Raw genomic sequence first — 14995 nt, forward strand, 5'->3', positions numbered from 1 at the left:
AACTCACCGAAGGCCTGTAAAGTTTGGAGCAAGGATGCAAATAGGTGGAGAGGAGATGCTTTGGTTAGATTAGAATCTCACATAGCAAACGCTAACGTGTATTGAAACTTAAAGGTTATACGTACGCTTCAGACATGGTTGCAGTCTTGTGTTCCCCCTCGTTTAATCTGCAAATATAAGAAAAACAAAGTTAGGACAACATCTGTATTTTTTTTTCCAGAAGGATACTTTTCACATTTCAGCCCATTGACTGTTGTAGCTACTGTGGGTTGGGTATACATAGAAGGCGACATAAACAGTGTATGACATTGTCAAAAGGTCAAACGTGTGACTTAAAAAAATCCTCACTCAAACAAATCCAAAAAAGGTTACAATAACCTGGCAGGTTATTTCTGAAAAAAGGAAACATACACAAAGACTAAAGAGGAGAAGATTTGTAAAAGTAAAACACATAAATCAAATGGACACTGTTGTGTGTTAGTCATAACTTCAACTCGGACATCTGTGAGAAGCCACAGATCTTAGATTTAGAAAAAAAAAACAGTCCCCTCTTTGACTCACAAGTATATTTGTCGTTTTAATAAAAAAAATATGAAACCTGGTCTTAGTAAATGATAACATAATATCATAACGTAAATACTGTTTTAGAGTAAAAATTATTATATCCATTTTTAAAAATACTGATAAATTCAGAATGGCAAGAACAGTTTGAATATATTGCAACACATGTTTTTTATTTCCTTATCCCTTGATTCTCCTGTATTTCAAAATAAAATCCTTACCTTCTACAGCAGGTGACAAACACTCACAGGCGTCTTTTTCTGAGACTAGAAGGAAAGAAAGAGGGTAGATATATAGATTCCAGTGCTCATGTGAGTGGCTCACTAAAATAGATCCTCAGTCCACACCATTCTTGCACTGCGTCTCTCATATAACATATGTAAGAGGTGTGAAAGTTCTTGCAGGGATTGTCCGTCTGTGATTTCCTTAGTGGCTACATGCTAAGGAGGGGAGTGAAGTTTGAAGGAGCTTTAGTCCACTGTTATATGTGTTTAGTTACAGTTGATCCCATTTCCAATCCAAAGTGGACATTTAGGTAAACAGTTTAAAACAAGAATGCCAGAATTTCTATCTGGTATTGGAGCCAATAAACCAAAGACATATAACTTTACACCCCCAGCAAAAACATTAACAAACAAAGAGGGGATACTTTTGCATTTGTTTTAAGATGTCTCTAATAACCAATGCATTTCGATCATCTAAGAAATAACATGGTCTCTCATGGTAACAGCTAACTCACTAGCAGGTGGTAGTTTATCAGGGACAAGCAGCATTTCTCCACAATCTGCACTCTATTATGAAGCTCAGGGCATTGTGTAGATTTCAAAGAATTATGCTGCCATCACAAGGCTGCAGAGAAGAACTGCTGCAAACAGTCGCATGCATCACTAATACACAGCGGTCAATAGAAAAACAATATGATTTAAGCATATTCGAATGAGCATTATGTTACAATAAACTACTGCCTTAAAACAACAGTCTGAACATCAAAACCTATGAGAAGTGAACTTTGGATGAACTTTTGGCTTTCGTGTGATTGTTACCTTGACCTCTACTATCAACTTAATATGGGGCAGCATTCTTCTACAGCAGGGCAATGCATCCCAATGCATGGCAAAAATAGCAGTAGAAACACCAAGAACCCCAGGCTCTGAGTCTGGCCTCCACATTCTTCAGATCCCAAACCAAATGAATATCTACAAGATCTGCCAGAGCACACTTCATCATCGGTGGCCCCAGCAAAACTCAAGCCAACCCACAGGATCCAAAGGAACCACTGCAAGTGCTCTGGTTCCAGACATCACAGGATAGTCTAGTGGTGTTGTGTCCATGCCCTGATAGGTCAGAGCAACACAATACTAGTAAGGTGTTAATAATGATGTAGCTGATCGCTTTTCTAACTGAAGAAAAGCTTTAACTAAGTTTAAAAAGTCAGCAAGTGTTGTTATTCCAGGAGTCACTTGGTTTTAAGTCTTTGTCTTTCTTGCAGTTCACAAAACAAGATAATATACAGATAACAAATAGTGTAAAGAAATCCATCCATTTTCTTACATTCATGTTCGACCACATGTTTGCTTCCATATTTTCTAAAATAATAACACATTTAAATATCGTCTAAGTTATTCATATGAAATTTACTTTAAAATCTCCTGATGCATTCCAGGAAAATAAATCTCCAAAAGTTGATTTTGTTCATCTGGACGTAGCGTTTTCTGGGAGAAATGTTTTCGTCACTCATCCAGGTGACTTCTTCAGTCTCTTCTTCTCAGACTGAAGAAGTCACCTGGATGAGTGACGAAAACATTTCTCCCAGAAAACGCTACGTCCAGATGAACAAAATCAACTTTTGGAGGGTTACTTTAAAATCATTGCTGGAAGTTAATACTTTGCTTTTGAAATAGTTCTATGTTTATGATAATTGAATTCTCTGCCTGACAGTGTTGCTCAGCAAACAGAGATGTTGCTGCAGAGTGCTAGTAAGTGGATCTGGACCTGAAAAGCTGAAGCTGCATCTTTTTGCTGAATAGCCTCTGTTCCTACGGTAACTATTATTATGGGTTGTTTAGATTCCCCATTGGCACATTTGTTACAGTACACTGTAGTTTTCTCATGCTTTTAAACTGTCCTAGACTTTTAACAAACCATCTGTGTTTTTAGCACACACACACACACACACACACACACACACACACACACACACACACACACACACACACACGCACACACTTTAATAAATACATACATAAAAAAAACATCCAGCAAAAATGATTTTAATTGTTACTTTAACAGATTAATTTGTGGTTAGGAAATAATATCTCTTTTACTGGCATTCAACCTCACGATTGAGCAACACCCCATTTTTGACATGTAACCAATTTATTATTGTTCCAACTATAATTTAGAGTCTACAATGTCTGTTATTTTGAGTGTCATTATATCAGAATAATAGCTGTTTGGCTCCAAACTAATAAGATGTCCATAATTTACAGATGTGTTTTGTCTTGATTTAAACCAGCTGAATAATGCAACCTTTGAGTCACATTTAAAATTCCCATGGGTTACTGAGGAAAAGGCCACAATCTCACAGCCAAATTGTTTCCAATTAGCTCCCAGCTTTCTGTTGATCTTGCACACCACAATTTTTAAAAGTACAGAGGCCAAAATAAATAGAGACACTGTACGGTGCTATTCCAAAGTCTGGGAGAGAATAGTTGGAACGGCAAAGATATTTTATGTCACACATGAAAGCATTTGCTCAGGATTATACATTTGCAGAATTTTCTGAATCATTAGCTAATACCAATTTCACAGAATCTGTTGTTTCATATTGTTTAACTGCAGGCTGTAAACCTGCAGTATTACAGTTTTGTTTCAGTCTCACCTCTTTCAAAGCACTATTTTTGGCTGCTTTTATTTCCCTCGGGAATAAGACCACAATGAAGACTTAAACCAGAATTCAAGGAAGGTGAATATAGGGAATATTGCTGTATATTAAGTCATACTGGAACCTATAAAGCCAGGAACAAGTTTTCAAAAAGGGGCTTTATGCTTCTATTATATGTGGTTAAGTTGTTAGAGCCGTGCTGCCACTTGGAGGTAGCATTTATTAATTTTGCCTTCATAACAGAGTAATTTTACAGTAACCTTTAAAACATTTCGAAAAACCCTTTTCTGTCTATTCTCCTTTTTGACATTTAAATTTTTTTTTATTTATTTACCTATGGACTATATAAATAGAATAGAATAATTCTTTAATTGTCCCACAAGGGGAAATTTGGTTGTATTAGCAGCAAAAAAGCACATATACAAACAGAACAGGACACAGAACAGAAACACAATTTTTACATATTTTACATCTTGGACAATAGTTACCAAAGCAGAGTACTGTACAGTTATACAAATTAGAGTACAGATAAGTGGAAAACCCAGGTTGTAGTGTGCAAACAGAGCAGGATACTGAAAGATGTTTAAATAGTTAATGTTACGGTCGCTGACCTCTAGTGGCTCTCCCTCTGTAGAAGTTTTTTTTCTCCTTTTCTTGTGTTGCAGGTCTGCCTCATGAGCCACAGCTGAGGTGTGTTCCAGCTCGTCAGCCACGGCATATAGTCTGCCATCCTAAACTGCCACACCCCTGCCACTTCCCCCATTTTTGCCAGAGCTGTGAGCTATAGTGTTTTGGGCAGCGGGCCTTTGTGTGTGTGTGTGTGTGTGTGTGTGTGTGTGTGTGTGTGTGTGTGTGTGTGTGTGTGTGTGTGTGTGTGAGTGAGTGAGTGAGTGAGTGAGTGAGTGAGTGAGTGAGAGAGAACTTAAACTCTGTGAAACTTTGGTTTTCTTTCTTTTATTGTAAGCAAAGGTGTGCCCTTATTGCCATTTTTGTTTCAACTGTTTTCTCCTGTTTTTGGTTAGACAGGGAGCTCAGCCATTGTATTTTGTTTTGGTTAGAGAGTACTTGGGGCCCGTTCTTCGTACCTCGCTAAGTAAGTTAGCTGGATTTGATTGTTGACGATTTCGCGTGATCTTGGATCGTTCGGTTCCCCGAAGTTCATCCGGGACTTGCTGTCATAGCAACAGAGCCGTAAGCGTAAACCTGCTCGGGAGCAGGTTTACTTTATGTAAACAGGATTAGATCGCGGCCAGGCAGGTATGTCCGCTTCATTTATAAGAAAGCAACAGCGATATTCCACCACTGTTTCACCATAAATAAATAACATCAATGTAACCAAAGATAATGCAGCACTTGATCCTTTTATTGATTTCACACAGATACATACAGGTCATTTCCTAAAAAAGGGAAATGTACTATTAACATTCTATTACATGTATGTGATTATTACAGATGTAAGTCATATTTCAGAGTAGTAATTGTAAATTACTTCGTGTAATCAAGATGAGAGACCACAGCTATAAAAGCGAAGGTGGATTTGGGAAGCCTGTCGCAGCCATGTCCTGTCCGTTTACGCGAGCAAGTACGAACCATGGCTATGCTTTCGCTCCTTACTTAGACCCCCAAAATGGCGGATCGGGCCAAAATCCTTTCCACGCCCACCCCCGTGACATCACGCTCCAAAGCCCGGACAGACAGGATCCTTTAGCTCAACGCAACAGTGTGCTAATTGAGAGATATCGATTTTCCCGTGAGGATTTTATTTACTTAACCAACTTGTTGACGAGGGGGTGCAGGACCACCACCTGTCTTTTTTTGCTCTGCCCTTTTCTTGGTTGCTGTTATGAACAAACAAACAGATTATTCCAGGGTCTCTTTCCAAGAGACGAAAAGCAATATAAGTGATAAATATTACCATTCTGTAGAATATGCTTATATTTCACTTTTACTTGTTCCCATGTTCTAGTGGGTCCTGTTGTGGCTCTAATGTGAAAGGGGATATAATATAACATATTATAATATAATATAATGTAATATAATATTGGATAATATGGTGTGATATGATAAATCTACCCTACCGCCTACTGGTGTTGGCCAGAGGGGCCGATGGCGCGATATGGCAGCCTCGCTTCTGTCAGTCTGCCCCAGGGCAGCTGTGGCTACAACCGTAGCTTGCCTCCACCAGTGTGTGAATGTGAGAGTGAATGAATAGTGGCATTGTCATGCGCTTTGGGTGCCTTGAAAAGCGCTATATAAATCCACTCCATTATTATTGTTATTATTAAATTACTTACGAGTTTAATTTGTCAGCAACTTTCTGCCAGCCCTCTCTCCTTGCTTTTGCAGCCTTTGCAGTGTTCCCTTGCGTTTTAATTAAACTCTGAAACTCCTGAAATCCCTCACTCAAGAGTTCTTGCTCTGCTGCCGAAAAATACCGAGCGCGCTCCTTCGACATTTTCGCCGACCAATCAGAGGGTTGCCGATCAATGTTTCTACTATCGATGCGTAGCCCCTTTTACGACACCCAGTGATCTCACATTACTTCATCCAGCTATACTAATCGTCAACAGCAGGTGTGTTCGGAGAACCGGAATAGCGAGCTCACGGTTAGCGCGACGATTTGGTCTTGGATGTGTCATTTGATCTTGGATGTAGTAAGCGACGTACGAAGAACGGGCCCTTGGTTTGATTTTTAGCTAAAAGGGGGGTTTTGTTTGTTGTTTTGGCCTTGGAGACCCTGAAGAAAAGAGCTTCCCTGTGTTTATTTTTACTGTAGTAGTTTTGGGCAATAAATCAAGTTCAATGACATCTATTCTCCAGTAGTTCATGTTTTCTCTTTCACTTTGTGTTACCCCTCACCCCAGTCAGCACTTCGTTTTTAAGTGGGGCGTAACAGTTAACAATATTTAGAATAATCAGAAAAGTACAGATTGTGTATTGTACCTGTGCATTAAAAAGTAGGCATGTAACTTCCAATAAGTTAGTGTATATGTAAACTGAGAAAAGTAATGTGCAAGTTATAACAGCAGAAGTTGTTACAGCGCTGATGTAAACATCTATGTTTGTTGGGAGCAGTTTTGATTGTAGTCTGACAGCTCAGGGAGGAAGGACCTGTGGAAACACTCCTTCATGCATCTAGGATGCAGCAGTCTGTCACTGAAGGAGCTCTGCAGTTCAACAGAGTTTTACCAGACGGATTTGGAGGAGGAACTCTGTCAGAGCAGCTTCTCTCTCCTCTTCAGTTGATCACTTTCCCCCTGCTAACACAATATAATCTGAATGGGGGAAAAATGCATCAAGAGTGATGCATTTCTTATTTAAAATATTAAATATAATTCTTATATATGATTCTTACACGCAACATGACTTTTCTCACATTACAGGATACTATACACATATATTATGTTATTATGTGTAAATATTGTAAACAATATTTACAAATGTGATGCTGGGACGGATGCAAATATAGTAAATTCTCTGCATGTTTAGCACAGCTGGGCTGTATGCTGAGTATTGGTGATATGATGTTTATATACCCACCCCACACATTAATTGTCCTGTTAAAGCAGATCAATGAATTTGAGCATTTTACTCAAAGCTTTTTATTTTTCAGTTTCTCTGTTGTAATATAGAGGTGGATAGACATACATGGAAGACAACAGTGTTTAATTTGCTCTTAGTGGATAACATTATGAAAGGACAAGACAGTGCTCTATGTTAGTGACAGTAGTAGCAATAACTGTGTATCCACTGCACTGGATATTGATCAGGAATCTGTCCCTATGATGCCAGACAGTTCGCTTAGATGCACCTCAAAACTGCATGCATGAGTCAGTGAGTATGACAGACAAGCACTAATGACTATTTGACAGGCAGTCAATCCATTTTATAGTGTTGTACTAACGACTAACTACTGAACGAGTGTCTAAAATAGAGTCTTGTCTGTGCTGCTGCTACTGTTTGTTCACCAAGAGAAGAATTTAATGTTGTGCAATGCATCACTACAATTTTCGAATAGAAGACAGTTAAACTTAATTTCTTGGCTCAGAATTTTGGGTGTCCACCTGTTAGTGGATGTGACAGGAAGTATTTAAAGAAGTTATTAAACGTATGTCAGGTCAGTCACATTCACATTATACCAGAGTCAGATCAGATCCAGCTGTTAAGAAGTCAAACAGCAGGGAGAAATCAACTAAGAGTGTTGTCATGTATTTGCTCTGCAGCTTTATTTATCAAACTAACGTGTCCATCTATAGTGCCACTATCGAAAATACTTTCCTACAGCGTAGTTTCTAGTGGGCACAGCTGATACACATCACAATTGCTTTATTAGGGTTTTAAAATCTCATTGCAAAAAGTCAGAAATAGTATATTTAGTGCACATCATCTGCAAGTTGTGATAGCACATTACAGGAACAGCTTGGAGTTAGAACAACACCAAAGGTTTGTCCTGCTTTATTTAGGGGAATAGAGAAATGAGGACAGGTGCTCGTCAGGGCTGGTGGTAAACTGAGCCAGTGTAGAGTTCAGTTTGCGTCAGTGTTGTAACCGGGAGTTATGTTCACTCAAAAGGCTGCAACTCACATCCTCACACAAGGATTGGTAGACAGCAAACAATTAAATAAGAATGCTGAAGTGCAAGTCTGAGATAGTTAAATGCTATATTTAGACTCTTAATATTTGTTTTGAAGTAGTATCTCACTGATTTAGTGGTACAGTAACGTTGAGAGTGGTACACTAAAGTTCAAAGTGGTCCTTAGCACAGAAAAAGCTCCAAAATCCTTCATCCTGCACTTCATATAATGTGATCAGTGGGATATTTTCCGTAAACTCTCTTTGCCTGGCCGACCAGAATAAAAACCTCTACATTTACATTTACTTCCACTTTCTAATGATGTGCATATCAGGCTAGCAGACAGTGTGCTGGTCGCATGAATTGCTGCGATCTTCACCACACTTAAAATGTTTATTTACTTTCCATAATCACAAAATTTCCCTGTCCTCATTTTAGGTTCTCAGTGCATTAGTTGTAGAAAGTGAGAATTAAAACGACCTTTTTGTTCGATTTTTTATTGAGGTTTATAATAATAATCCTCCCACTGTCTCTTTGAGTTTTTATTTAATATGTTTTATGTATCTTTGCCATCGTGCACCACCTAATCTACAATCGTACTGCATTTGCTACATTAAATTTCTGTCGAGTTAGGGAAAATTGCAACCCTGTGTGTTTTTTCATCTTGCAAATCATTTTTTTTTGTAATATTTGAATGAAATAGTTAAAAATCGGAATGAAAAGAGCTTTACTCCAATTTCTCACTCAGTTAACAGACTCTTTTCCCCCCAACTCTGCAGGTGCTGATGTGTGGCAACGGTATGTGCTATAACAACTTCTGTGGCTTTAAAAAAAAGTACGTAAAAGATGTAAAAGAAAAAGTACAGTGGCAGGTTTCTGCATCAGAAGTTTATTGTTATTATAATTATTGTTGTTGTTATTATGATGATGATAGTATTTTACAGAGATTTTAAGATAAAGAATAAAAGCAAAATCTGCTGTTTTCTGACTGTGGTGAACATACAAACCAGATAAAACTTCAACAAAGTGCAATTTGTGTATTTGTAAAACATACTTTTTCACTCCAATTAATATTTTTGCAAGTCTTTTAACACACTGACACTAAAACATACACTTTGTAGTTACTCATTGTGCACCGTGGCATTAAGATTTTATTTTAAGTGCTGTCCAAAACGTGAATCTATTGTCCGGCATCAAACAGCTTCTTCCTGCCCTCCATACCAGACATGGCCTCCACATTCTTACGCCAATCAGTCACCTCCTCTTTCTGTTCACAGGAAGAAAATAATTCTTAGTGAAATGTTTCCCTAAAATAACCCGGAAATCATTTGAGCAATACTATCAACTTGTTGTAACTCGAATGTAACCATTATTTCAGATTAAACACTTTAAGCCAAGGGGTCAAGTTACCTGAAGTGATCTTAACACACTGTGGCACTTACCTTCTCCTCCTCTTTCTTCACTGTCTTCAGGTTTGCCTTAAAGTCCACAGACTCTTTGACCTTGGATCCCAGCAGAGCACCCAACATGGCGTCAGCTGAGATCTTCACCCTCTTGAGAGCAGGCCGCTTCATCTTTCCTTTTAAGTCAAAGACTTTTTGAGAAAGATTTTCAATCTGCAGGAAACACATTAAAATGATAAGAATGAACTATGCTGTTGTGCAGAACCTGTTTCTAAATAATGATAACATTTGAGATATAATGACAAAAAAGGACAAGTAAAACATGTAATGTTAAGAAAGCCATTTCTGAAGGTCATAAAGAATGAAAAACCTCCTTGTTGTTTTTGGCAACTTTCACTTCACTATCATACCGTTCTTCGTCTACCACATCAATCTTTTGGTGCAGTTCTTTGCACAGAGCCTACATAAACAGAACAATATCAAATTGTTAAACAGAAGAGCATGAGCAAAAAAGATTCCTGCTCATTCCAGTGTCATAAATTACCAAAAATAAGATGGAGAAAACAGCACACATGAAAATGGTGTATATGCATGGCATCTGTACACATTAGAGAGTTACTTATGTGTGGGGCATTTCCACTGTGTTATTTCAGTGATGCTTCTGCAGTGACCTGCACATACCTGAAGGTCCTGCAGAGACGAACCAGACAGCTGAAGTGGAGGGACTCTCTCCCTCAAAGTCGTCTCTCTCTTCAGCTTCTTTTGCTCCTTTTCATCCTCCAACATCACAGTTGCTGTTTTCAGCAGCTTGGTCTAAGTTGTAGAAAATGCACGTAATGACTCAAATAACTGATAATAAATAACTAATATGGACTCCTGAATGAACAGCTTTCTAGTTTTGCTATGCATATTTCATCTGTTTTAGTAAAAACAAAGAAGAAAATACCTTAAGGGCAAGTCTGCGGGCTGCAGAAATCTTTGATTTTCTCTACAAATAAAAAGTAGACAAAAATACATTTTTTCAAATAATAATGTTAAACAACTGTTTAACTTCTTTGGAGATGTTAAGAACTTAGAAGAACTCACAGATCTGTGGTGGGTATGATGGTGTGGAAAAGGATAAGAAATAACAAGAGTTTGTTTCTACATGTTAAAAATATTTTTTAAATGCCTGTGGAAAAAAATGTCACTTACGCTTCAGCCATGGTTGACTTTTGTCTGTAAAATAATTAATACTGAAGTGAGAAAATCTACTTTTGGTAAAAAGGTTGTAAGAGAAGCATTATTAGCAGCGTATGAATGCATGATCACAGTATTATAACGTTTTAACAAGCTTCTAGGCTATGGTTCAATTTTGTAAACTATTTTCACTAGCCTGTTTTTTATACTTCTTCGCATGCTGTCACATCTTTTTACCGAGACAAGTCAAAGTAATCCAGACCTTGGACTGCTTTTTTTTTTTAAATATAAATGTTATGAAAGTTAAAAGTTTTAAATTGCCAACACTGCATGCTTGAGGGTCACAGATACTTTGAATGATATTCCTTTTTTAGTCCCGTTTGATAAAACCCAGATCAGAATAAAAATATAAATCTTTTAATCAGTTTAATTTAATTTTTAAAATGATAGATCTACAAAGATGGATTTTTGTAGAAAATGTATATAGCTGCTACAAATGAATAAAAGACACATTAACATCGAAATTACTTAAATTAGTTTAAACACATTGATGTGACCCAAGATTAGATATAAATGTGGCCAGTATTCTTATAAATATTGAACTTGTGAAAATACTATATTTCTTATACATTTTTTCATGATAGCTTTGTGTGTGTCATAATCTAATAAGGCACCTGTCAGTAATAACATCATAATAGAAAAAGAAACCCTTAACCTACACTACCATCACTCATACACATATATTAAACATACCTTTTTTAATCTCTGCAGAACACCCAGTTGGTGTGATCAGTCTCTGTCTTTAAATGACTGCAAGAAAACTCAAGTCAAATTTAATGACTCCTATTGCCTTCTCTGAGTGGCCAACCCAAAATAGCCTCCTCTATCCTGACAGCCAGTATATTGCATATCACTACACTTCTATCCCCCAGCAGTAGAAATATGTCAACACTGAGCCATTATCACTGATGAATACTTGTTAATCTACACTGTGCGCTTATCTTGAGCCACCTCTCGTTTTTTTGCATTTTGCTTAAAGGAGCCTGATCTTTTTGTAATGTTTTCAAAAGTGGTCTTACGCAGCAGTTCTCTGAGCTTTCTGAAGGTCTGTTTGTCAAAGTGTTTCTTTGAATATTGGCTGCTTTTTCACTCATTCTCAGTCGTGGCCATTTTCAGAAGAATGTTTGTTTGTTAATTTCTTTGATAATCATTAATGATTCAAGAATATACCAGGTAATTAACTCAAGGAATGAACCAACGCTGTGTCTACAGATGACAGGCTGCTTAGCAGATGATCTGCTCACATTTCTTTAGTTGAATCTACAAAACCTACAAAAGATAACGCACGCATTTCACAGGTGTTGTAGTATTTTTGCACCAGCAAAGTGATTCCCAAAAAGTATTAGCTGAAAACTTGTTAAATCCCAGCATGATGTGCAGTGTGCATTACAAATAAAAAGGAAATTGGACATGTAGAGAACAAAATAAGGATTGGCAGTCTTAAAAACAGTAGATGAACAGTACCTGAAAGTCATGTCCTTATGAAATAGAAAACAATCCGACAAAGACCTGACACGGGACCAGAGAGATACGTCTGGCCCTTAAGTTGGTATATCAGCTGTTCACTGAGGTCTCATGAGAAAGTGCATCAGTTGAAGGGTGGCTGTCAAAAAGCAATTCTTAAGGAAGTGAAACAGGAAGAAAAGGCTGAGGCCAAACTGCACCAGAACTGGATTGAAAATCAACGAAAACTCTCACGAATCCACATTTGAAATTTTTGGTTCAAATCATCATCAGTATGTACAGAGGTGGTCAGGAGAGAGGTAAACCAATAAGTGTGTACAGCCATCTGTAAAATACGATGGAGGCTCTGTCATGGTTTGGGGACGCATTTAAGGCAGTGGTGTTAGAGAGCTTTAAAAATTGATGGAGTCATGAAAACAGAAAAGTACCATCAGATTTACCTACCATGCAATACCACGTAGAAAGCATTTGAGGCAACGCTTCATTTCAATGATCCCCAACACACTACCAATGCAGTAAAAGCATACCTGGATAGAAAAACACACAGTGGAGTCACGAGCTGGCCTCCCCAGAGCCTGGACATCAACAGTGTTGAAGTAGTCTGGGATCATCTTTTTTTTTTTTTTTTTTTTTTTTATAAATGACATCAGAAACAGCAGTATGCGACATTACGTGATGGCAGAGCTTCAGTTCATCCTTTGTCATTTTTTTTTTTTTTTTAATAAATAGGACAGGGGGAATGAATGAGAGAGAGAGGGGGAGAGAAAGAAAGAAAACCCAAGGGGAGAAGAGACGGTGAGAAGGGGGGGGAAGAGAGACAAAAAAAAAACAAAAAAAAACTCCTGGGTCACCTGTATGGAGAAAAAACAAACAAACAAACAAACAAACAGAGGAGACAGCAAACAACAAAGAGCAACATAATAATAGAGAAAACAAAGCACCATCACAATAAACTAGCTAGTCATAGATATCAGTATTTACTAAGTAATAAACGATATTGTGCAGCACGCAAGATAGACAGCGCACAGTGTGCTTTGAGGCAGCAGCCAAGAAAGCTTTAGTCCGCGTCTGTGAATACCCATGTGTGCATACCTGTGTGGATCAGCATGCTTGCATTCCAAAGGTTTCTCCATGTAATGATCTGCTAGGGAGTGTGGGGGGGCCACAGCCCCGTCCTCCAGGGTGTGAAACGGGTATGGAGGAGATCAAAACTCCAGACATCCAGAGGCCCCCAGAACACAAGAGACCATGGAAGACCAACAGAGGGGCAGCCGCGCCACTGTCCCAGTAAGAGCTGAGGAGAGTCCCAGATGAGGGCTCACTCAGCAGCCGCGGAGCAGAAGCCAGGGGGGGTTGCAGTGACGCGCCCGTGAGCTCCGCCGGCGGAGCTCACGGGCGAGTCTGGGATCATCTTAACAGAGAGTGGAATGAAAGGCAGCCAACATCGAAAACAGAGATTTAAATGCCCTTTAAGAAATCTGTAAAACTATTCCTGGAGACTACTTAAAGAAATTACCAAGAGTGTTCAGGTTGTGTTTAAGATTAAAGGTCAATATTTGGTCAGTACCACATCTACTTTCAAGCCAATTAAAATTGTACAAACTGCTTTCCCTTATATGCTGTATTTCCATGTATGTTTGCACACACCTGTCAGTAATTCACTTCACCGATTTCCCATTTTCCAGGCAAAAATACAAAAAATTTAAAAATAGGAAAAAAATGAAAATCTATTTAAAAAAAAGGCAAAATCACTTATACAGGCACATTTGTTTAATTGGCATCACACATACTGCAGATATTGGAATAGCGATAAACAATTAAAAACACTTTGAAAGGAAAAATCAGAATCCAGATAATCTGGATTTTCTTTAGTGCAGTTTTAATGTGCAAATATTAGAATTTATTACATAATTTGTAGGGGTGCAACGATACACAAAATTCACGGTTCGGTTCGATACTTTGGTGTCACCGTTCAATATTTTTTCGATACAAAAAAATGTTCATGCTTTTTTAATTTGTCATTTATTAATATTATAAATATATATTTTAACTCAAATTTAAATTTAATGTTGCTGAAACAACAAAGGGATAAAATAATAAATCTATCTGATCGAGAAATCACTCATCTTTGGAAAAGAGAGTTTATTACAGAGAAATGGCTCTTTCCGAAATAAAAGCTATACTACTCTTCTTCTGGGCTATATTCTCAGCAGCATATTAAACATATCAGGTCCCCATAAGGAGAATCATGTGCTAACGGCTGTCTAAATGACTCTGGTAAAGTTTGTAGCATGCGTGCTTGTTGTTTTTGTCTGCTTCCACTTGTCTTTGCACTAGGATGATGTCAGCGTAAATGTGCAGTCATATTCATTTTGTTCCCACTAGTGCTGTCAGCGTTAATCTGAAATGACGTTAACGCAACAACACGGCAAATCTCTGTCAACGAGCTACCCCTGATCGCCCTGTGCGTGGGGCTGGACGGCGTCAACACGTTAACGAGCTAACTGCACTAATGCAGTAGTTCCCACCAATGTAATTGAGCATTGCGTGGCACATCCGACATACTGTTTTACTTTTGTCCATGACGCGCTTACCTTCAGGGTCATACTTCACATGAAGACCAAAATAGTTCCAAAGGCCAGATCTGAATGAGGGTGGGGGAGGTTCAATTCGCCATGTTGCAAGGAGCTTAGCTTCTGTCATGCTAGTTTGTGCTGCGCTCAGTGGATCTGCGCTTGACAGTGCAGCCTAGGCGGAGTAGTCGAACGCAGATCCACTGAGCTCTCAACACAGACAGCATCGTCAGAAGAAAAGTTGATAAAATAAATAAAAAATGTTGTATTGTTCGATACATATGCGTACCGAACCGAA

The 14995-nt window shown here is 38.3% G+C and overlaps 1 protein-coding gene across 1 annotated transcript; it reads right to left on the reverse strand.

The window, feature by feature from the left end:
* Positions 1–8971: 8971 nt before the first annotated feature.
* On the reverse strand, positions 8972–14994 carry LOC309710246 (troponin I, slow skeletal muscle-like). Its single transcript, XM_082539543.1, has 7 exons — positions 14719–14994; positions 12569–12651; positions 10368–10409; positions 10103–10234; positions 9792–9881; positions 9461–9634; positions 8972–9285 (listed from the first exon to the last, which is right to left on the reverse strand). The coding sequence occupies exons 2-7, from the start codon at positions 12590–12592 to the stop codon at positions 9199–9201; spliced, it is 549 nt and encodes a 182-aa protein (XP_082395669.1). The 5' UTR covers positions 12593–12651; positions 14719–14994; the 3' UTR covers positions 8972–9198.
* Position 14995: the final 1 nt, after the last annotated feature.

The sequence above is a fragment of the Aulonocara stuartgranti genome (assembly GCF_965226115.1).
Source record: "Aulonocara stuartgranti genome assembly, chromosome: 7".
Lineage (NCBI taxonomy): Eukaryota > Metazoa > Chordata > Actinopteri > Cichliformes > Cichlidae > Aulonocara > Aulonocara stuartgranti.